Source organism: Pyrus communis, chromosome 16 (assembly GCF_041283825.1).
Source record: "Pyrus communis isolate YQ-2024b chromosome 16, ASM4128382v1, whole genome shotgun sequence".
NCBI classification, from domain to species: Eukaryota; Viridiplantae; Streptophyta; class Magnoliopsida; order Rosales; family Rosaceae; genus Pyrus; species Pyrus communis.
Window position 1 is genome coordinate 73105 of NC_142580.1, and position 22093 is coordinate 95197.

Genomic DNA, 22093 nt, shown 5'->3' on the forward strand with positions numbered 1-22093 from the left:
GTCTATAACTATACCGATATAATCCGGACTTGCAAACAGCTTTCGCCTATGCGTTTGTGGGATCAAGCTCTAGTCAGAAATATAAACTGTGATCTCGAAAGATCTACGGATTTTAAATAATTAATTTCCAAACTTCAAACTTCACAACTGATTTAATTAAAATCTAAATTCAAATAAATTAATATAAATTCCCGAAAATAACATAAAATTTCAATAATAACAATGCGTAGATTATAATAGTGAAATCCGAAAATATAATTTCACAACGAGCCTATCTGCCTTCGATACAATGGCTCCGGACTCATCGGTTCTTGTTGGCATTGCATTTGCATGCACCCGGATGGGAGTGAGAAAATGATGAGATCAAAGGTGTGACAAAGTTAGTATGGCAAAGAAAAGTATGGTAGGTTAGTTATTTTTTTGTCTTGAGCCGTAAAGATGAGTCGGTCTAGTATTCGGACCTTGCTCTATCTCCAATTCAAAATCTAAAATCTCAAAATTTAGCTCTGTATTTTTAATTATTCATTTATATGCAGGAGATTAGTTTTTCCTCTAACGGTAAGGAATATATGATTCTCACCCGCACCTTTATAATTTATTAAACTTTTGTATTTCTTTTTTTTTATGCTAATAATTTTGGAATTAGTTTTTGTATTATCTATCTTGTTTTATTTTTAAAAACCTTTAGATGTAAACAAAACTCAAATTTCAAAAAAAATAAATAAGTAAATAAACAACCGTGGAAAAATTCAAATTTCGAACCAACAAATGAGTATTTATAGAGTTTTGATGTTGAATCTGATTTGGATTAACTAATAACATTATTTTGATTGTTAGATTTAAATTTGAGTTATTCGGTTTTTTTATTTTTTTTTACCGTTAGGATTGATTAAATAAGATTTGAATAGTTAGATTTAAAATTTATTAAATTGATGGATACGGGTGCTATACTTGATCAAAACCCAGAGCGCGCTAACCATTGAATGGCAACGAACTCTGTAATTTGAGCCCGCTGATAATCTGTCTACTCTGATGATCTCTTGGGCGGGGCCTGCTTGAGCTTGTTTCACGTGCTAGAGCAGAAAAACCGGGGCCCTCAACCCACTTGAAACTTTATCCTCTAGGGGAAGCAAATTCTCACGCTGAAACCAAAATTTTCTTTTTTTCACCCCAAAAAACATTCCTTAGAGACGTTTTGGGCCAAGTTTTGGGTTTTTTTGTTTTGTTTCTCACCTCCTAGGGGATAGTTTTAGAATCTCCTTGCATGAATGTCTGGTGTTCTGAGCTTTACTAATACAGGTTGCAAACTGCACAAGGGAATCTACTTTTCAATCACTTGTATTAATTTACTTTTTGGTAAAAAAAATATTAATTTATTTTTTTGTATATTGTCATCCCGAGTTCAAATCTTCTGTACCGAAAATGAATATGACTTTTATAATTTAGTGACATATGTCTACCCATTTAATAATGTTAGGTTGTTGGTATCTCCTTAAATTTCTAAACAAAAAAATCTGTGTCCCCCTCTTGAGCATCACTCTTTTTCCAATGTGTTGTGAACATCGCGTTTAGGAATGGAAAAAACATAATGAAGTGAGAAATAAAAAACAAATAACCAAGATAAATAACACTAAGAATTAACGTCGTTCAGTTATATGTACCAATGTCCACCTGGCAACAACATCAATGTTTCTCTATATCAATAATGAGTACAACAAATAATTTTGTCTAGCCTCTACGTTAAGACTTAACGAAAAACCTGAAAGAATAAGAACGAGAAATACACTCTTATCTCTTTTCTTTTCTTGGACACACACTTTGCCCTTCTCTCACTCTAACTCCTTAAACGATATATAACTTATTGTTTTGCTCCAATTTTTATAAACATAATAGAGGCCTTCTTCGTTAAGGAATACTGATCCTAATTGGAATCTAGTTGTGAATCCTTCTCCAATTGAGAAGCTAACTCCAATTGAGAAAACAACTTAAACTAGTTAACAGTTCAAATTGGGTAAGTTCAATTGAGGAAACAACTCCAATTGGTCAATTGGAAAACAACAACAATTGGGTAAACAATTCAATCCTAAGACTATAATTCTTATAGACTTAGGACAACTCATCATGGGATGGAAAAACCGAACAATCTCCCCCCTAAACAATGAGGAAGGTATACCAAAATAGGATTGCTCCTCTTGATCAAACTCTCATTAATCGAACTTCTCATAACCAGGCTCCTCCTAATTAAACTAGTCATGACCATAATCCCCTGATCAAACTAATCATAACCAAACTTCCCCTAATTGAATTACTCATGACCATCTCCTTTATCGAACTACTCATAATGAGCTCCCCCTAATTGAACTACTCATGACCAGACTCCCATTGATTGAATGCCTATGTGTCCAAGATCCTCTTGATAAAACTTATTTTGATCAAGCTCCCCATGATCGAAGTACCCATCTTCATTGGCAAAGGCAATTATAAATTTCTTTGCCATAAAACATCCCTTATCTTCATTTTGGTCCAATAAGCATCAAACATACTTGTTGACTTGCTCTTAACACCTTCAATAAAACATATCCTCCATTCTTGATTTCCCCATAACCTAATTGGAGCGAGGTGAGTTTCATCTTGGTACTAATCGAAGCCACCATTCTAAACAGATATCAGATAACCAGGCTTTGATACAACTTGTTGTGGTTATCGCATTAAGAATGGGAACAATTGAACAATATTGGAAAAAAACAAAAACAAAATAGCCAAGTTCAACAATACTAAGAATTAACGTGGTTCGCCTAGATGTGCCTACGTCTATGAGGTACCAACAATAATCTTTCACTATATCAATAATGAGTCCGATGGATAACCTTATTAAGCCTCTAAGATTAAGACTTGACAAGAAACCTGAAAGAACAAGAACATGGAGTACACTCTTATCTCTTTTATTTTCTCTTGCACACTGATTGTGGCATTAAACAAAAAATTCCAAGTGTCCAAACAAACATCAGAAACAATCCAAAAAAACATCGGCCATTATAAAGGGAAATTGCTGTTGTTGGCATCCCTCTGATCGGGGGAGAGAGTGATGCTCGGGAACGGAAGCTTGGGTTTTTTTTGTTCAGAAATTTACGGAGATAACAACTACTTAACACTACTAAGTGGGTGAACATATGTCACTAAATTATAAAAGCCTCTGAGAGGCCATTCATTTTTGGTGTAGAAAATTTGAACAATCTTCGGCTTCGGATTTGGCTTTGAAGGGAATCTCTCTTGCTTAATAATGTAAAGTCGCTTATCTTTAATTTGCAGCATTAATCTGTTTACATGACTATTCAGCAATCAGGAGAGAATGTGCCAACAGGCCCAACACCTAACATGATCAAGACCAACCACAACCAGAAAAAAAACTAAACGGCACACTTGGGTGAGGGACTTTAGGTAATCTTCGAAATGACTCGTGGAAATGTGTCGGTCCAAATCCCATTTTATGTTTTCTAGTGTTCTTGTAGTGTTTTCACAATTGATTTGAGGACTAAACTTCTTTGGTATTTTAAAAGTCACTCGTCCAATCATAGTGGTAAAGGTTTCCCGAGCCTTATTTCTATACCCGGGCAAAATCAAGCATACTCCCATAATAGCTCATAGCCTGTGCGGCATAAAGCAATAAAAATCTACAGGTACCATACCTTCTCACATAGTTCAGAAAAGAAAAATAACGACACCTTTCAGTGCTGTGCTCGCTAAAACATAATAAGGTGCTAGAAAGCAAAACGCAATTACTCCATCTCGGCTACATTGCCTTACCGTGCAAATGTTGGTATTCTGCAAACCTCAGTTTCACTTTACCACGCAGATCTTAATAACAGAGGCGACTCCAATACGATGAAGTGCCACCACAGCATCCCCAGGCGTGCACAATCCCCTCTCTGTTGCTGACTTCAGAGCAGCTTCCAGGATCACCTCTGTGGATTCTGCATCAGTAGCTTTGGCAGATCCTTCAGCCAATAGAGGAATCAACCCCCTGTAGATCAGGCTATGCCTTGCCGGAGTCTCATCACTGCAGGTCCAATCAAACGAGTCTGTGGTCAGAACTGGAACCACCACTGACAAGATTGGAACAGCAGGCCGGTACTTCGCCACCAATTTGGCTGTGCTCCCACCACGTGTCAACACAACAATGAGTTTGGCTCTGGCCTTGTTGGCTGTTCTGACAGCAGAGGATGCAAGACTCTCCAAGGGGCTCATTGGAAGGGGTGTCGACTTTATCATCTCCTTAAAGATTGCCCTGTAATCAAGGGAAGATTCTGCCTCAATACATATACGAGCCATAATTTTCACAGCGAGTTCTGGATAGGACCCAGCTGCACTCTCACCACTGAGCATGACACAATCAGTGCCATCAAGGACAGCATTAGCTACATCTGTGGCTTCAGCACGGGTTGGCCGAGGAGACTTGATCATGGATTCAAGCATCTGAGTGGCAGTGACCACAGGCTTGCCCACAAGATTACACTTATATATCATCATCTTTTGTGCCAGAAAAATTTTCTCAACTGGGATTTCCATTCCAAGATCACCACGGGCAACCATGAATGAATCTGTCTCTCGCAATATCTCGTCAAAGTTGATAACTCCCTCCTGGTTCTCAACCTATAGAAACCACAGCAAACTTTAACTGGTTAATTAATGGAAAAAAAAAACAATTAAACATCAAAACCTAAAAAGTAAAGCCATGAATCATTTTACGACATCAATGCTGGTACGATCAAACATTGAAAGCGAGGGTACTGGTGCATACCTTTGACATCAATTGTATGTTCTTGGCATGGGGTCCAAGAACTTTACGGACATTAACAAGATCTGATCCCTTGCGTACAAATGAAAGAGCAATCATATCAATATTGTTGGGCACGCCCCATTCGAGAATATCTTCCTTATCCTTCTCCGTCAGTGTGGGAAGATCCACCACAACACCAGGAAGATTGACATTTTTTCTTTCACCCAGCATTGCAGTGTTCTCACAGCGGCACCTAACTGTACCAGCTGCTGGATCACAAGATAATACAGTGAGAGTAATGGTGCCATCTGCACATAAAATGGTATTTCTAGGCTTCAAATCCACAGCAAGCTTCTTGTAGCTCATGGAAATCATCTCTGCATCCCCCTTGATGCTGTAATCAGTAGTAATAGTAATTTCCTGCCCTTCCTTAAGTTGAATCGGTTTTCCACCCTCAAGGAATCCAGTCCGAATCTCAGGCCCCTACAAAAAGGATGGAACTTTCATGGGTAAACAATTCTAGTATTAGTAGCCATGTTCATAAGTCGCATAACAAAAAGAGAATGTTTTGCAAACAATATCATGAAATCATCCCTTGAGTTCAAATTGCATTATCTGATTAGAGTGTAACATTATTGTAACTACCAGCATGGTAGGAAAGAAATGGAAGTAACAAGCATGCGGTTCAATAATAGGAAAGTGGAATATTATTGTAGACCAGACCATCTTTAATTGTTGTTAGAGTTTGTTAGAATGTGGATTAACAATTTTAATATTCTTACACTTCCTGTCATATGTAGGCTCTTTCCACCGGTAGAGCCAGCATGTGGACTCAACTTAATATTGAGAGGATTGTGATTGCAAGAAATTGAACTTAGGATCTCATGCTCCGATACCATAATGTAGTAGTTTGCTTTCTAACGGTTATATATATTTCAGTAGAGGCGTGAACTTCATCTTGTAGCAAGTCTTTCTGTTGTAATAATGACCAAGACTATTCCCAGTGTTATTTCTCTCAGAAACATGGGACAGAGGCTCAGGTGATAATTATTCATATTCATATTCATGTATGGGGCAATTTACAGTAACATATCTCTCCTAGTTAATAGGAAATGTACTACTTGTCCTCTTGATAAAAGTCATGTATGAGACAATTTACAAGAATACACCCTAGTTTGGATAATCCATTTGACCATATTCATATTATTTGATTTATGAAAAAAGTACCATATAATAAATAGGACAAACACAAGAGTTGCATTGGCTAATAGCTAAGACGACGATAATTAAGACTAATGGTGAATAACAAAGACAGAGACAATAAGACAAAACTACTTATTTACTTATTCCTTCATTCATTCAAGTAATTCGCTAAAAAGCAAAGCAGGAAAACCAAAACAAACAAAAAAAAAAAAAAAAACAAGAGTAGGATGAAAATTACAAAGGAAAGTGAGGGTGTGTGTGTGTGTGTGTATATGTTTTTGTGTAGCTGCAGAAGTATGTATGTATAGGAAAGAGAAATTGAGAAATTAATGAGGAAAAAGATGGATATATAGGGACCTTTGTATCGAGCATCACGGCGCAGAGGATCTGAGTGTTGTGCATGGCAGTGCGGAGATTGTCGAGGGTCTCCTGGTGGTAGTCGTGGGTGCCATGAGAGAAGTTGAAGCGGGCGACGTTCATGCCAGCCCTGAGAAGCTTCTCGACCATGGGGACCGAGCGGGAAGAGGGGCCGAGGGTGCAGACGATCTTGGTCTTGGGGATGCGGCCGTCGTTGGGGAGCTCCTTGAGTATTCCTTCTATGTCTATGTTGGCCATTCTTTGAAACTTGAATTTGATTGATTTTCTTTTCTTCTGTTATCGGCTAGATCAGATAGATAGATCCTTGATCGGTGACGATGATGATGATTGATCTTCCGATTCGATTCGATTCTGAGCTGAGATTGATTAGAAATTAGAAATTTGAAACTAAACAAACGTAGCCCTTCTCTCGCAGATATTAGCCTTCAAATTCATATAAAAATGAGAAGAAAGAGAGAAGTAGCTTACCAACTTACTTATCTAGCGTTGCTCGTGGCGGCGACCTGGCAGCGGGAGCAGCTGGTGTGCTTGGTATTAACCTAGACACAAGAGAGTAGCAGTAAGAAACCAGTGGACTAGACTGGACTAGACGCTGATACCTGGTAGGAATTTGGGAATCACCTACCACTCCACTGCGCTCTGGTAGGAATTTGGGAATCACCTACCACCCCACTGCGCTCTCCCTTTTACTGTTTAACTAACAAGGCTAAAAGTAAAAGTAAAAATATTCAACCCATCAGACCGGTCTCACCATGACACCATGAGAAATATGAGAGTATTACCAGCATCTTTCTTTTTCCTTCTCTTTTTCACTTTTTTTTCTCATTGAATAAAAGTTCTCATCGTTAAACAACAAAGATTTTGTAGTATATCTAAAATAAGACTTTGATTATCGTCATAGATGAAGGCTTATTCATCCTTTTTTTTTTAATTTAGATAATATAATTGGTTAAAAAATAAAACACAATTAGTATACTACTTATCAAACTATTATTTTTTCTGAAGTAGAAATATAAATTATAGTATTCAAAACAAGAGTTGCACTTTCTTTCGAATTATTTTTAAGATAAAGGTCTATTAAATTTAACATAAAGAGCGATATGTTTGACAAAAAAAATAAAGAAATTATTGCTTGGATTTGTTACTATTTTCTAAGTATTACATAGTAACGTTCTTCCTCTTTTAACCAAGAGATATTCAATATTATTATTGTTGTTATTGATATCTAGGCTGTAATTTTTTTTTTATATTTTAACCAAAAATTAAAAATAAATAAGTTTACAAATAATCAGCTTTTGGCAATTGGCAGATAGGGAGGCAGACAGCACGCAGGCAAAATAGATGGACAGAACTTTGAAATGCCAACAGTCACTCACCACCGTGGATTGTCTGCCCTCCAATTTCTATACTCTTTCCGTACATTCTTGTTTGTGTGATCACGATTAAGCCACGTCAATATTTTATATTCCTATTACTTTTTATTTTATTATTTCTATAAAAAATTAATATAAAATGTTGACATGGCTTAATCGTGATCACATATCATAAGAAGACATGAAGAAAGTATGAAAATAGAAGAGCAGACAATCCCCCTCCCCAAAAAGACACTGTCCCATGGACACGCAAAGAGTGCTCAAAGCAAGCCCAGCGTGGGCTAAAGCTCGGGGGACAGGGGACAGAACAAGGGCCCGAGGCCCGGTGGATCAGCTCCAGCATGGGCAAGCCCGAGTGAAGGTGGAGGCCCAAGCTCCGGGCCCGTGGGGAATTGCCAGCCCGAGAGCCTGAGGCCATGTGACGTCAGCCTGGCGTCAGGTAATATTAATTTTTTTTTGTGTCAGGCGCGTGCACCCCACTCGCGCGTGGGGGCACGTCGTTGACACAAAATCAGAAGAAAAAAAACCTTTGTCAGTTACCGTTGGGAAGCCACGTGGCTTCCCACGGTCCGTTAGATCTCAACGGTTATTTAATTTGGACCGTTCGATCTCAACGGTAAAAAAAAATAAAAAAGTCTTATTTAATATCCACCGTTCGATCTGAGATCAACGGTGGATATTAATATGCTTTATAAATAAAAAAATAAAAGAAAAAATAGTTTTAAAATTAAGAAAAGTTACCGTTGTGACACGTGGCATAATCTGGAGTGTTGGAATTCAAATTTTTTTATATCCAATGGCATAGATTAATTAATTGAATAAAAATTAAAAAAAATTGTAAAAAAATAAAAAAAAAATCTGAAAAGTCTGAAAAAATCTGAAAAATCTGAAAAAATCTAAAAAAATCTGAAAAAAAAATTGTTTTTACTTTTCTATAAATACTTCGGATAATGACACGTGGCGCAACGAGAACGATTAAAAATCTTATCTGATATTACAATTAAAATTATTTTGTATTATTTTATAAATAAAAAAAATACTAATATTTTATTGCCTATTGCCAGGGCTATTGAAGTGTAACGGTGGAGATGCAAATGCTATTGCCAGGGCTATTACTGTTCATTAGGTGGATTGAATAGTGCATTGCCTGGGGGAGGGCTCCAACGCTGGAGTTGCTCTCAAGGATTGCAATTGTTACATCTTAATTTTTAAATGGTTAAAAAAAGCAACTACTGATTACTTTGAAACACCCCAAAAAATTCTTTAATCCTTTCATTTCAAAACAGTGTATATTTTGACCAAAACAAGAAAATAGGACACAAAGCCGCAACATAACATGTCTTACTAATAGAACTTAATACATATTTTTAATTATCGTAATGGTGTGCTCCTATGTACTCGTAATTTATTGAGTTAAGTTCTTTATTTATCAAATTCTTAGACAACATGTCATGATACAACAAGACGGATGACTCAAATCAAATGTGTCTCGCCTTCTCCTTTTGGTTCAGAAAGAAAAAATTTGCTACTGCTAATCAAAAAAACGAAAAGGTTAGGTTGCTTTGTTGCTCTCATCATGTCTTGCCCTTGACTCATAAATATAAGCTCCACTCGAAGAAAATAAGGTTTTCAATCAAACATTTTGAAAAAATAACAAGCAGATCATTGGCCCAAAAACCTATCATTGATCGAGTATTATCCATATTTATTTAAGCAAAGGCAACTGCAAATGTTCATCAAAGCAGCTACCATCGTACTCGTCCATCCACTTGAAATTGCAAGTTTGCAACCAACGTAACTCTATTTCCTCTCCTAATCTGAATTGAAATGTTAACAGAAAGATGGGAAAATCCTCATTCCGACACCAACCGTGTTCGCAACTGGAATGCCAAAGTAAACTATGATTAATAAACAAATGATTGCGGCACATCAACATGCTCAATTGAACCAAAATTTATATATATGGCAAACCTTGGAAATTCAGACCCTCTAACAATTTATGGTCATCAGCTCATTGCAACTATAACTTTGCCCTATTTTCAGCTGTTCACGCAGCTACCAAATTATTGCCGTTTTAGTAGCCATCCATATTGAAGTCCACAAGTTACTGAGGTAAATTAGTAGAGCTGTTAGCCATTTCCCTGACCATTGTTTTAACAAACAGTTCCCCTGCCCTATACGAGGACCGGACCTGAAAAATTAATGGATGCAAAGATTTTTTTCATGAAGAATGGTAAACTAAATAACTGCATTCAATCAAGAACAGCAACGAAAGATAATCCACAATATCTATAAACCTGACGTTAATGAACATCTTACCAAGGGGCCACTGGCTACATAACGAAATCCAATAGACTCCCCATATTCCTTCCAGAAAACGAATTTCTCAGGGGCGACATATTCTTTGACAGTCAAATGTAATGGAGTTGGCTGCAACAATTTAAGCAATTTAAAATCAAAATCTTTATCACAAAATTCTACTGGAATGTAACTTAGTCTCATCTGATGATTGCCTCAGAAACAGTAGAAGCGGATTGCTTATGGAAAATAAAAATTACCATGGGCCAGATTACAGCCCTTTTTCAAGCATACAACAAGAATAGACTGTCAAAAATCCAAGTCCAACCTTGGACACTTAAACACAATGACACCAGCCTTACAGTCTGTAAGTTCCACCGTATTTGCATGAAAATAGTCAAAGCTAAATACATGAAAGCTATGCTGGTTTAACCAACCTGTAAATATTGTCCAAGTGTCAATATATCAACATCTATAGCCCTTAAATCAGCCATGGTTTCCCTCAACTCATTGTCTGTTTCTCCCAGGCCCAACATTATAGAAGTTTTTGTTATCATCCCCTTCTTGCTTTGTTTTGCATGTCTTAGAACAGATAAGCTTTGCTCATACCTGCATTACCACATTAAGCAAACTTCTCCAGGCCATTGACTTCATTTCCTAGTATACAACAAATACACACGAAGCCTCAACAAGTATTTGTTATGGTCCTTTTTGGCTATCATTTGTGTGACTTACCTTTTTGATATGGAACTGTTACCTAAAGTACATGAAAGTTTAACCCTAGGTGCATTTTCTATCGTTGAATGTTATCTTAAACTTGGAGCATGCATAGCCCATATGTGTCAAGCCATAGTTCCAAACATGATTTTAGGAGGGAAAGATGGTATGCATTACCCTTATATTATATGTTCGCACAAAAGCATGTCATATGGTGCAACCATCCAAGTCGAACAACGCGTGCACTTCACTACAAATTACGAAATACGTAACCGAAAGACTTTGGGAAAAGAGATAAACGAAGATAAGGGGGAGTGCAGCTAGCTTACCCAGCGCGAGGGTCTCTGACAATTCGCTGGAGGCGTTTGACGGTCTCAATGTTGTGTGCAAAAACATCAAGTCCAGAGTAAAGCAGAGTGTGTACAGCCGTCAAGTCACCGCGAAAGTCGGAAGTTAAACACTCAACCATGATGTCAGGCTTGAGAGTCTACAGAGCGAAAAGAGTATGTAAACCTTGTATTGTATATTGTATTGTATATTGTATTGATGAATGTAGAAGAAGTACAACAATCAATAAGTCAATCAAGCAATTAAGAGATGATTATTATTATTGTTATTCTAAAAGAAAGAAGTTGTCTGTTTCGCATTACTCTATGCTCTTATGAGAGTCTTACGTTAAAAGCTAGATCATCAGACATATAATGCATCCAACCAATCAAAGTAGTGAAACTGAAGCAAGCAAGCTGATTAGTTAGCAAACCAACCAACCTTGAGGGCTTGGACGGTGCGAGCAAAATGTCCGCTTCCACCATCGGCCAGGTCATCGCGATCGACACTGGTTAAAACAATATAATCGACGCCCCAGCTGGCAACGGCGGTGGCAGTGTGGAGAGGCTCCATGGGATCGGGAGGTGGAGGAGTCCGGCTGGTCTTGACGGCACAGAAGCGACAGCCACGGGTGCAGGTGTCTCCGAGGAGCATGATGGTGGCAGTGGAAATGCCATCGCCACCTCCATTCCAACATTCGCCGATGTTAGGGCACTGGGCCTCCTCGCACACCGTCTTGAGATTCAGACGGGACAAGGACTCCTTGACCTCCCCGTACATGTGTCCCTGGGGGGCTTTCTGCCTTAGCCATTCCGCCTTCTTCACATCTGGGTCTCTCCCCGTGTAAGGCCCCATTCCCATTCCCATTCCCACCGCCACCGCCTTACATCGTATTCCTCGTCGTCGTCCTCCTGATCGCACATTCAAGGCAGACATCCGGCCTTTCGGAGCCTCAAATGAGATTGGGCCCACTGGCCAAGATAATGATGATGATGAAACTTGGGATTGCAGCTGAATCATCGTCGTCTTCAATTCTTCCTCAATTTCCTGTCTAGAATAAGTAGATTTCTACAACCCACCAATCCAATCCAATCCAGGGGTTTAGGAGTTTGGACTTACTACTCTGCAACTGCAATTGCAACTGCAAATACAAGGTCCAGGTGCGAGGGTGAAGGTGTGAACTGTGAAGGAGGAGGGAGAGCTTGTCAGTACCTCAAGGCGCGTTCCAGTCCAATGTTCTTGTAACCTTGCTCCTCCTTGTAACTTCCGTCATGTGTCCATTTGGTTTGGCAGGGGCTGTTACGCTTGCTATTCCTACTAATTATTTCCAGTTGTGATGTGCAAATATATATTGTTATATAAAAAAATAAAAGAAAATTCGTAATTCACTTGACCTATCTAATTTACTATCTTGTCATCGGTATAAATACTTTTTGTTTTTTCATAACTTTGTAAGCAAAGGTCCCGAAATTTTGTCATTATAAGAAAATTATCCATAAATCTTGTGGCTTAATAATATAACTTTATTTATTTTCTCTTTTTTAATTTAACTTTATTATTTTTTTGGATATTTTGATTTTATTTGAAGAAAAACCTTAATTTTACAATTTATGATTATAAAAAAAAATAAAAAGAAATGGTTAGTAACTCCCTCTATGTGGTGTTGTTTTGTTTCAACTCTTTTACTAATTTTCTCTTATTTAATAAAATTGTTCATTTTAATAGTTGTAAAAGGGGAGGAAGATTTTTTGGTATTATGAATATTTCATTAAATTTGTCTTCTCTCTTTATATATAGAGAAGTTATAGATATAAATTATACACATACAATATGAAAATCCATATTATACAAACCAATAAAAAATGCCTAAAGTAGAAATTTGAGTAAACTACGAGCCCCCTTTCATTTGTCAGGAAACTATGAGCCCTTAATCACCAAATTTACAACCACACGGCAAAGTACAAAATCTAAAAATTACCAATATTTGAATGTAGCTAGCATGGACTTATTAGGAGTTACTGAGTCTGAGTTAGCCTAGTAACGTAGGTGGGTAAGAATAATAAGAATATCAATAGGCTAGTCCATGATTCGAAACTTGAAATGTAACAAAAAAGAATAGAAAGTGAAAGTTCATTTAACCCAAATGACCTTCAAACTTGTTTGATACATTGCAGGTAAGAAATATATCCACCATCGAAGCCTTAACGTTCGGCTTCACTGGTATTGCATGGCATTTTCTTTGTCTTTCACGGATGGACTCCCATCAGCCATTATGGATGGTAGAGATTACGGTAGACTGTACGAAGTTGGACTGCAGGTCGATGATGCCGTCTCAGTCTCAAAATTATAATGTGAAAAAAAGGCAACAACTGTCCTGGTCATGGAACAACACAACAGACGGTGTGCCCAAGCAACTTGTACATCGCCACCTTATATTACTCCGTCCCCACATATATAAGTAATTTCCAAGTACATAAATCCAATAGTATCGTATTTAAAAGTGAAGTTCAAACACAACTCTGTGACAAAATTTGGATTTTAAATTCCACATGCTCATGAAACCAAAGAGATTTACGTTTATAAGGCACGCCTTGTGGCTACGTCCTCCTCCTTCACAACTTTTCTTTTCCGTGCCAAACGACGTGGACACGGTGCATGTGAATTAAGTAGAGCCGTGACCAGAATCATCTGAATCTGAACCATCAACCATCTTTTCTAACGAATCTATATCCCCTGCTTCAGAATGCATATGTATCCGTAACTTATCCGCATCTTCACTGGGAACAAGAGAAAATAAAAAGAGAAAAAACATTAGTTATGAGCGCTGAAAACAGCAATCGTAAAGTTTTGTTCGGATCACAATGGAATGGACATTTCCTTTTCCCTCATTCTTTTACAAGAATTCAAAGAGCTGAAGATTAGGGATAGAGGCCTACTCTGTAACCCCAAATATTTCTTTGACAATTAAGGAGCTATCCCTCGAACAGAACTCTGGAAGCTGCAAAAATTTCCCATGAAGGTTGTTGACATACTAAACTCTAAAAACCCTAATTTCCATGAAAATAATTAACATACCAAACTAAGGGTAGATAATTTACAAAATAACCAAGATGTAACAAAAAAAATCATCATAAAATGCCTCAAGAACAATGGAGCTTTTTTTGTGATTATCCGCAGATTTCTCAGAAATGCTCTTGTATAAACTTGAGTTCTACTGATGCAGCCAATTTAATCTATAAATTTCCAGGCCACACTAACTCACATCATGCTTCAGCAAAAGTTCAGAATCTTGAGGCTATGGTACCAAAGTGACCCATTTCTGTGCCCACAATTCATATTCAATCACTAGAGCAGTGTCACATGTTTCAGCCATCCTCATGCTTCTGACAAAACATGTTTGACCACTCCAAGGAGCATTTGAGGGCAGAAAATTTTTCCAGACAGCCTTCTCATCACAATATACCGGTCACGCTACCAGAACATGAAAAGGGGAATAAGAGGGGGCATAAATATCCTTTGAATACAAGAATTTCTCCAATGTGCGAAAATTGGTAAGGCCGTATTTGGGAACTTAAACAAAATAAGTGCAATATTTTTCTCTTATCATGAGGTAGGTTTCCACGATGTCTGACTGGACATAACCATAACTGGAAGATTACCACAATATGACTATCATGTGACTGTACGAGTAAGATTTCTAGAGACAAAAAAGAAAAAAGAAAAGGTGAGAAAAATTGAAACATACAAAGAGTATGTCAAACTCATAATTTTGGGTATTCAGTCCCTTACCTCTGACAGATAGAAAACCTTTCCAAAAAGGGATTGAACAGCTAATTTTCTCTTGAAACCTCTTTCAGTGTAGCCTGAAACATCCATTACAACTGGGCCTGGAAGTTGAAAACACATTGTCAGCAACTGATAGCAAAGTCTTGGAAGGAATTTCTCCAACTTTTTATGGTATGATTTTGTTAAAAGGTTAAACAGTCAATTAGTTTAATGTATTTTGGAAATCCATGAATGAAAAAAAACCAGACGACACTAACAAGATGGACAACAACAACAAATAAAGAAGATAAAATGGTAAAGAGATAATGTCATCAATAGAGTAGTACTGGTAGAAAGAGCGCTATTGGAGCGCACTAGGAGCATCCATCTTTGGTAACTCATAGGTAGGAGGGAGTGGTATACTTTCCCAACATGTCCTCATCAGATTATATATTTTCCCATGGAAAAGGCAATATTATGCAATTAGACCATACAAGTTATGAGAGCAGTTCTTCGATGAGTCAGCTTACCCTTGTCTCGTACAAATCTTCTTGAAATTTCATTCAGAATTTCAGCAACTTGAGAATCATCGAACATGGAAGCTTTTCTGAGCTGAATTAAGTTGGAAACCACGTCTGGGTTGAATGGTTTTTCATTCAAAGTATACCGAATGTACTTTCGCAAAATTTCCTCCATGCTAAAACCAGTCTAGAAATTAATAAGCAGTTGTTATCAAACTCAAAGTAGCAAAGTGTAACACAAATGAAAATTAATAGAAGGACGCAGTACTCATTCATTGGATAAACAATTTATCAATGTAAGAAGAGATATACAGCTGAACTTGAAAGTGCTTCCCCAGAAAAACCATCAATCGAATTGAATGAATAAATAATTTTGAAGAATAAGACAACAAACGCAATTGCTTGGTTCAGCAGTTGACAAAAGTGTAATAATGATATGGCAAATTATGACACTGCATCTGAATTGCATATGTAATAGTAGAAGATATGTCACCTTCTGCACAAGCTGGTGCAAGGCATCGGGTTTGACTTGATCTGCAACACTCTGAAACAATTCGTCTATTGATTTGCATAGCATAGCATTTTTATTCACCTGTTTGTTTGTCATCACAAGACAATGAATCAATCAAGACGAAAGAAATTAGAAAATACCAAATTAACCACCATTAATTTACTTCCTAAACCCCAATAACCAGTGGACAGGAAAATAATAAGAAGATGAAGAAGACGAAGAAGACAATTGACCAGTTTCTTGCGTTTATGTCGAGGGGAAGAAAACTTTTTGACGGTCTTGACAAGGGCAATGACGAAAGTGAGACCGGCATAGGTGAGAGGGAGAGCCAGAATCCAAGGGAGAGAGCTGGTGCCCACTCTGGGTCCAGGAATTGCCTGTGTGACGGAGCCCGTGAACTCTACCACGTCCAAGGCCTTCTCCTGAATCCACGGTAAATCCTCTTCCACCTCTTCCACTACTTCCTCTTCTTCCGCTGCTGCTTTACTGGTTTTGATTCCAACGGAATTTGAATTCGAATGCGAATTACCCTTCGCCGCAGCCGATACAACGCCGGAAAAGGGTCTGCTTGCTTTGAGTGTCGGACTGAGAGGTCTGAAACGACGACTATTATAAGAAGAAGGAAATACCGATAGGGGACTCTTGGCGGCAAGGCCGCGGGGAAGCAGTTTCAGTTGGAGTTGGGAAGAAAAGCAAGTCGCAGAAGCAAAAGCCATGAGCAAGTCCCTTCACCTCACTTCGCTTGCCGCTCGGAGCCAGGACCGCAACCTTATTCTTTCGAAAATTGCAACTCTGGCCGTGGTGGTTGTGGTTAAAGTGATTTTTCATTTTTTTTTTTCGTTTAATAAACTGATTTTTTTTTTTTTTTTTTTTTTTTTTTTTTAGCCCTAATCGGATAATCGGTATGGTAATGTAATTGGAAAATAATCTAGTGGTAAAAAGGTTAAGATTTAAACTGGTGTAGTACAATACCAAATTTAGTTCAAAGAAAATTTTTTCATTAAATGTTCCTTAAATGCGAAGATAAAAATGGACATTGATGTGTGCTTTCTTCTTCTTGTCTCCTTCCTCGTCTCTCTACTCTCTCTGGAAAACAAGTACAACAGAGTGGCGATCCGCTGTTGCTGCCTTGCCCATGTGTGTTAATACTTTTATGAAAGAAAAATGCTATACACGTAAACGGTTTAGAAAATATGTTTGCACAAACTGATACATATCCTATGTTGCAATCATTGGGGTCGGCCCATGCATGCAGTTCACCTGGTGTGATGATATGAATTTGGTGTGTACTTGGATAGTAAGAAATGCATTATCCATTTCTCCTCTGCGATTTCCTTTTAATTAAAAGATGAAATTTTGTTTCATAATAGTAACTGCACGGTAAAGTGGACAAGTATTCCACTATGATAGAAGAGAAAAGATCCCATTTCTCCTCTATGATAATTCTAGCTTTGGTTAGGTTGTTAGGTTAGTCGAAAGCACGCACATACACATGCACGTGCAGATGTGCACTCGGATCCAGTGGTTATGGTTGTGAGATCTAGTGAAAATGCATACAGTGTGTTGGATGCAGCATCAGATACAAGTAAAAATGTGTGTGCATGTGTGTGCCTTGTTATTGTTTCTTTTCGTTTAACCTTACATGCAGCACTTGATATCAATTTTGTCTATTAGTGGCTCTTCTGCACGGTTATTAAGGAGAGATTTTTTAGTGTGATCATCATACGAGGTTGTACATCACGTGTCAATATACAAATGGTGGATATGTGTGTTAAAATATTAATAACTTAAAAACTAAAAAAATTTCACCATTTATATAAAAACACGTAGTATATCATCCATATTCTTGTCACAATAAAAAATTTCTCGTTATTAAGGCTTCAAAAAATGCACTGAACTCATCCATTGGAAACCTTCAGCTTACACTGTGACATCTCACATCGCCCAGGGGAGTGATCCTTATATGTATATTCTCATCCCTACCTAGTACGAGGCCTTTTAGGAGCTCACTGGCTTCGGGTTCCGTAGGAACTCTGAAGTTAAGCGAGAACGGGGCTAGAGCAACCCTATGATGAATGACCCACTGAGAAGTTGCTCGTGAGTTCCCAAAAACAAAACCGTGAGGGAATGGTAAGCCCAAAGCGAACAATATCGTGCTACGGTAGTGGAGCGGGCCCGAGAAGTGATCTGCCCCGGGCGGGGATGTGACAATTTGGTATCAGAGCCAATCTCTGCCCGGAAGTGTGCCGACGAGGACATCGGGCCCCTAAGGGGGGTGAATTGTAACATCCCACATTGCCCAGGAGAGTGATCCTTAAATGTATATTCTTATCCCTACCTAGCACGAGGCATTTTGGGAGCTCACTGGCTTCGGGTTCCGTAGGAACTCCGAAGTTAAGCGAGAAGGGGGCTAAAGCAATCCCATGATGGATGACCCATTGGGAAGTTGCTCGTGAGTTCCCAAAAACAAAACCGTGAGGGAATGGTAAGCCCAAAGCGGACAATATCGTGCTACGGTGGTGGAGCAGGCCCGGGAAGTGATTCGCCCCAGGCCAGGATGTGACATACACAAAGAAAAATTATCCCTGATGTTGATGGTACAGTTCCCACTCAACCAAGTGCTGCAACATATAGGCATGTCTCTGTGGCCTGTTCAGTGATTGTATTCGGGAAGGTGGATCTTGCATTAGTAAATTCAGTTGTTGCCAAAACTTTAGAGCTAATACAATTTGAATACAATTTGGAGAATGGCCTACTAATTATATGATAAGACAAGAACCTTCTGGAATGGTCTACTAATTATATGATGAGACAATAACCTTCTGGAAATCCTATAAATATTATTGGAGGGAGAATTTTCTTCGAGTGATTTTGCTACAACCTCTCAGACCATCTCCCATGGTTGGGCTAAAAGCTAAATTTTTTAGCCCGGAAAATTTAACTTTTAGACTAGAAACAACTTTTCTGCTCCAACCTTTCTAGCCTAAAATTTTAACCCAAAATTATTAAAAAATGAACTTTGGCTTCTTTTTTTTTGTTAAATTAAATTTAAAAAATAAATAAATATGTAGACTATCGTAAATTAATTTTATGAACATTTTAATCTAAAAAAATTTAAATTTCGATAAATATTGGGTGAAGTCTACTCTGATTTCTGGGCTAAATTTTGGGGGGAATTTGGCATTGGTTTAACATTTAGCATTTAGCCCAAAATTTCCCCTTAGGTTGGAGTGGGTTTAGGGGGAAATTTGGCTTTTAGCCCACCATTAAAGTTGGTCTCATGGCCAAGGCCAATTTTAATTTTTTTTTTTTTTTTCATCTTTATCTTTCCATGTCTTTATCTTTATCTTTCTGCTTTCCCAATTTTAAACTTGAAAATATTTTAAGCAGATGTTTTATGCTCCTGAAAACTGCCGGATCTTTTCCTGAGGATCCTGAGGATCTTCGTGATCGTTCATCGTACATCGCACGATGTACCTAATGAAATTTAAAATTTAAAATTAAATATAAATAGTACTTAACGAAAATTGACCGCACGATGTATGATGAACGGTTACGATCGCGAGATTCCTATGATCCCCGAGAAAAGGATCCAAACAGGCATCACTAATTCAGATCATGATCTCAATTATAGAAGGCTTCGTTTTGTTATATATCAAAATTAAATTGCATTATAAAACTGTTAGGTGTGACTCATCCAATCTTTGTTTATCGCGGACGGTTGACAGTGACCAATTTTGCACTATACTTTGAATCATTGGGAGTTGGTTCGTATGAAAAAGCTGTTAAGTACCATCTGGCAACAGATATGAAGCTGACGTGATACACCTCATGTAGCCTATGTGGAACTTGTTTTATTCTATGATCGCGAGCTGACCCAATTTTTTTATTTGGTTCTTTTATAAATTATTTCCAGAGCTGAGCCAGTTTATTTGGAGTCTCCTGAGTTTAAAGGCAATTCTCGCCGGGACATTTGTCTTGAGATCTTGCGTGCACACAATTTCATTCGGAAAAATAATCTTAAAGAGACTAAGAAATCAGTAGTACTGGCAAGAGCTATTCTTGGCATCATCTGATATCGTGCAGTTAGAGACGCCTCCCACTTCTTTTCATCCCATTATAAAACCTTACTTGCTTTTTTAAAATGGTTAAAGTCTTCCAGAGGGGACTTGATTTTGAAGACTTTGTCAAGTCGCTTGCTTATTTTGAATTCCAGTGTTGTCTTACGTGATGTTTCTGTAAGAATAACATTACAAGGATAAAGATTCAATCAATTGAATCACAATTCTCAAAAGATCACGATAAGAAAATTGTAAATTTGTAAGCATGAAACTGAATTGCAGAACTTGCTCCAGATGATGATGCCATTGCAGCAAGATAAACTCGAAACCTTCTACCCTCTAACAAGACACAATGGTTCTCTCAATCAATAGGATTTGAGATCTCAATGAACCGCATTCCATTAAGGGCAGTGACTCAAGTCTTATATAGTACTCTCTTAACCATTCCCTATCAGAATAGGTTTAGGATTCAGACTTAACTACTAATACCGAAACACTAATCCAAAACTAATTCTGGTACTGAGTTCCAATCCCACAAGGTTTATGCAGAACCTCAATGTACTTTTCCTGCAGAAATACTAATACATAATAGCTTAAAGATTAGGACTTTTCTATATCAATCTTAAACACCATAGTCAGTTCCATATTCATACTCATAATCTTACATTCTCCCACTTGAGTATGAAACCCGAGAACCAATCTTTCAAGATTTATAGAAGTGATCACTAAGTCCAAATCCCAGCAAAGCTTATCATCATGCATTGACACAGACATACATTTCAAAGTATGGAATTTTAGAACCTAATCTGCACATTGCAGAATCGATTCCAAAGTCACTACATACTTGATCTGTATCTCATATCCATATGAATCTTTACTATATTAATATCAAAAGAATTACTCCCACTGTTGTCATCCAAAACTTGCTTCAACAAAATCAAGTTTCCAGTCAACATGAACATTCAGAACATCATACCAAATAGTTTCCAAAAGAATGCATCAGCAAAATCACAAGATGATTTTCTAGCAAACCAAAACTATTATTATTAATAAAACTTGTTTTCTGGAACAATTTATCACATAATTGGAAAAATTGAACACTAACCAAAAACCAAAAACTAAATAAACACATATGGCTCATCTTAACTAAAGCAATCATAACTAACTTTTAAGATAAGCTTCCTTACTCGAAAATCGCAGCCTCAGCAATCATGAAGTAGCAACAATAGTCTTTAAGTTCCAAAATAACTTACTCCCACTTATCAAAAGACTCTAAGACGCCCATTTGTTCAACATGCCCTTTGAATACATTATTAGGCAGCGCTTTTGTGAGAGGATCTGCAATCATTGCAGTTGTTGATAGATACTGAATTTCTATCTTTCCTTTCTTCGCCTTTTCTCTAACCTTGAGAAACTTCACATCCATCAACCTTGAGGCTGATGTCCTCTTGTTATTTTTTCGAGAAGAATACAGTCGCATTATTATCACAAAACATCTTCACTGGTCTCTTTACTGAGTCAATGATCTTCATGCCAGCTATGAAGTTTCTAAGCCAAACAGCATGCTTTATACCTTCAAAACATGCCACAAACTCAGCTTCCATTGTTGATGTTGATATAATGGTTTGCTTAGCACTCTTCCATGAAACAGCCCCTCCGTTTAGTTTGAAAATGTATCCACCAGTCGACTTTCTTTCATCTATATCTCCAGCAAGGTCTGAATCGGTGAATCCAACTAATTCTAATGAATCATCTCTGCCATAAACTAACATGAAATTCTTAGTTCTCTGCAAGTATCTCAGTACCTTCTTTGCTGCCACCCAATGAGCTTCTCCAGGATTTGATTGAAACCTTCCTAAAAGACCAACAATGAATGCCAAATCCGGCCTAGTGAAAATGTTAGCATACATAAGGCTGCTAACTAATGAAGCATAAGGCTTCATCTTCATCAATTCAATTTCATGCTCATTCTTTGGACACTGGTCTCGGGAGAACTTATCTCCCTTGTTCACTAGAACATTAGCTTTATTGCAATGTTCCATGTTAAACATGTTGAGTACTCTTTCAATATAGCATTTCTGAGACAATCCAAGAAATCTTCTCTGCTTATCTCGAACTATCTCAATTCCCAGAACATAATAAGCTTCTCCAAGATCCTTCAT

At 37.7% G+C, this 22093-nt stretch overlaps 3 protein-coding genes and 1 pseudogene across 9 annotated transcripts; all 4 read right to left on the reverse strand.

Annotated features, from left to right (window-relative positions):
* Window positions 1-3572: 3572 nt before the first annotated feature.
* On the reverse strand, window positions 3573-6979 carry LOC137731155 (pyruvate kinase, cytosolic isozyme). 4 transcript variants are annotated; one of them, XM_068470266.2, is made up of 4 exons: window positions 6835-6979; window positions 6338-6709; window positions 4799-5260; window positions 3573-4650 (listed from the first exon to the last, which is right to left on the reverse strand). In XM_068470266.2, exons 2-4 carry the CDS (start codon window positions 6593-6595, stop codon window positions 3838-3840), a joined length of 1533 nt encoding a protein of 510 aa, XP_068326367.1. In that variant the 5' UTR covers window positions 6596-6709; window positions 6835-6979; the 3' UTR covers window positions 3573-3837. The 4 variants fall into 4 exon arrangements, with proteins under 4 accessions (XP_068326367.1, XP_068326366.1, XP_068326365.1 ...); XM_068470265.2 differs by having other exon boundaries at window positions 6338-6714; XM_068470264.2 differs by having other exon boundaries at window positions 6827-6979.
* Window positions 6980-9396: 2417 nt separating this feature from the next.
* Window positions 9397-12402, reverse strand: LOC137732130 (lipoyl synthase, chloroplastic). Of its 2 annotated transcripts, XR_011068308.2 has the most exons (6): window positions 11515-12402; window positions 11076-11233; window positions 10467-10638; window positions 10051-10161; window positions 9703-9922; window positions 9397-9611 (listed from the first exon to the last, which is right to left on the reverse strand). XR_011068308.2 is itself a non-coding variant. In XM_068471430.2 (5 exons), the coding sequence occupies exons 1-5, from the start codon at window positions 12091-12093 to the stop codon at window positions 9836-9838; spliced, it is 1107 nt and encodes a 368-aa protein (XP_068327531.2). In that variant the 5' UTR covers window positions 12094-12402; the 3' UTR covers window positions 9397-9835. The 2 variants fall into 2 exon arrangements, 1 of the variants encoding a protein (XP_068327531.2); XM_068471430.2 differs by having other exon boundaries at window positions 9397-9922.
* Window positions 12403-13189: 787 nt separating this feature from the next.
* LOC137731976 (uncharacterized) lies at window positions 13190-16692 on the reverse strand. Of its 3 annotated transcripts, XR_015958006.1 has the most exons (7): window positions 16104-16692; window positions 15853-15951; window positions 15369-15546; window positions 14863-14960; window positions 14336-14544; window positions 14010-14071; window positions 13190-13850 (listed from the first exon to the last, which is right to left on the reverse strand). XR_015958006.1 is itself a non-coding variant. In XM_068471247.2 (6 exons), exons 1-6 carry the CDS (start codon window positions 16584-16586, stop codon window positions 13736-13738), a joined length of 1035 nt encoding a protein of 344 aa, XP_068327348.1. In that variant the 5' UTR covers window positions 16587-16691; the 3' UTR covers window positions 13190-13735. The 3 variants fall into 3 exon arrangements, 2 of the variants coding, with proteins under 2 accessions (XP_068327348.1, XP_088544440.1); XM_068471247.2 differs by lacking the exon at window positions 14336-14544 and having other exon boundaries at window positions 16104-16691; XM_088688314.1 differs by lacking the exons at window positions 13190-13850; window positions 14010-14071 and having other exon boundaries at window positions 14336-14770.
* Window positions 16693-20438: 3746 nt separating this feature from the next.
* On the reverse strand, window positions 20439-22093 carry LOC137731183 (secreted RxLR effector protein 161 pseudogene; annotated as a pseudogene).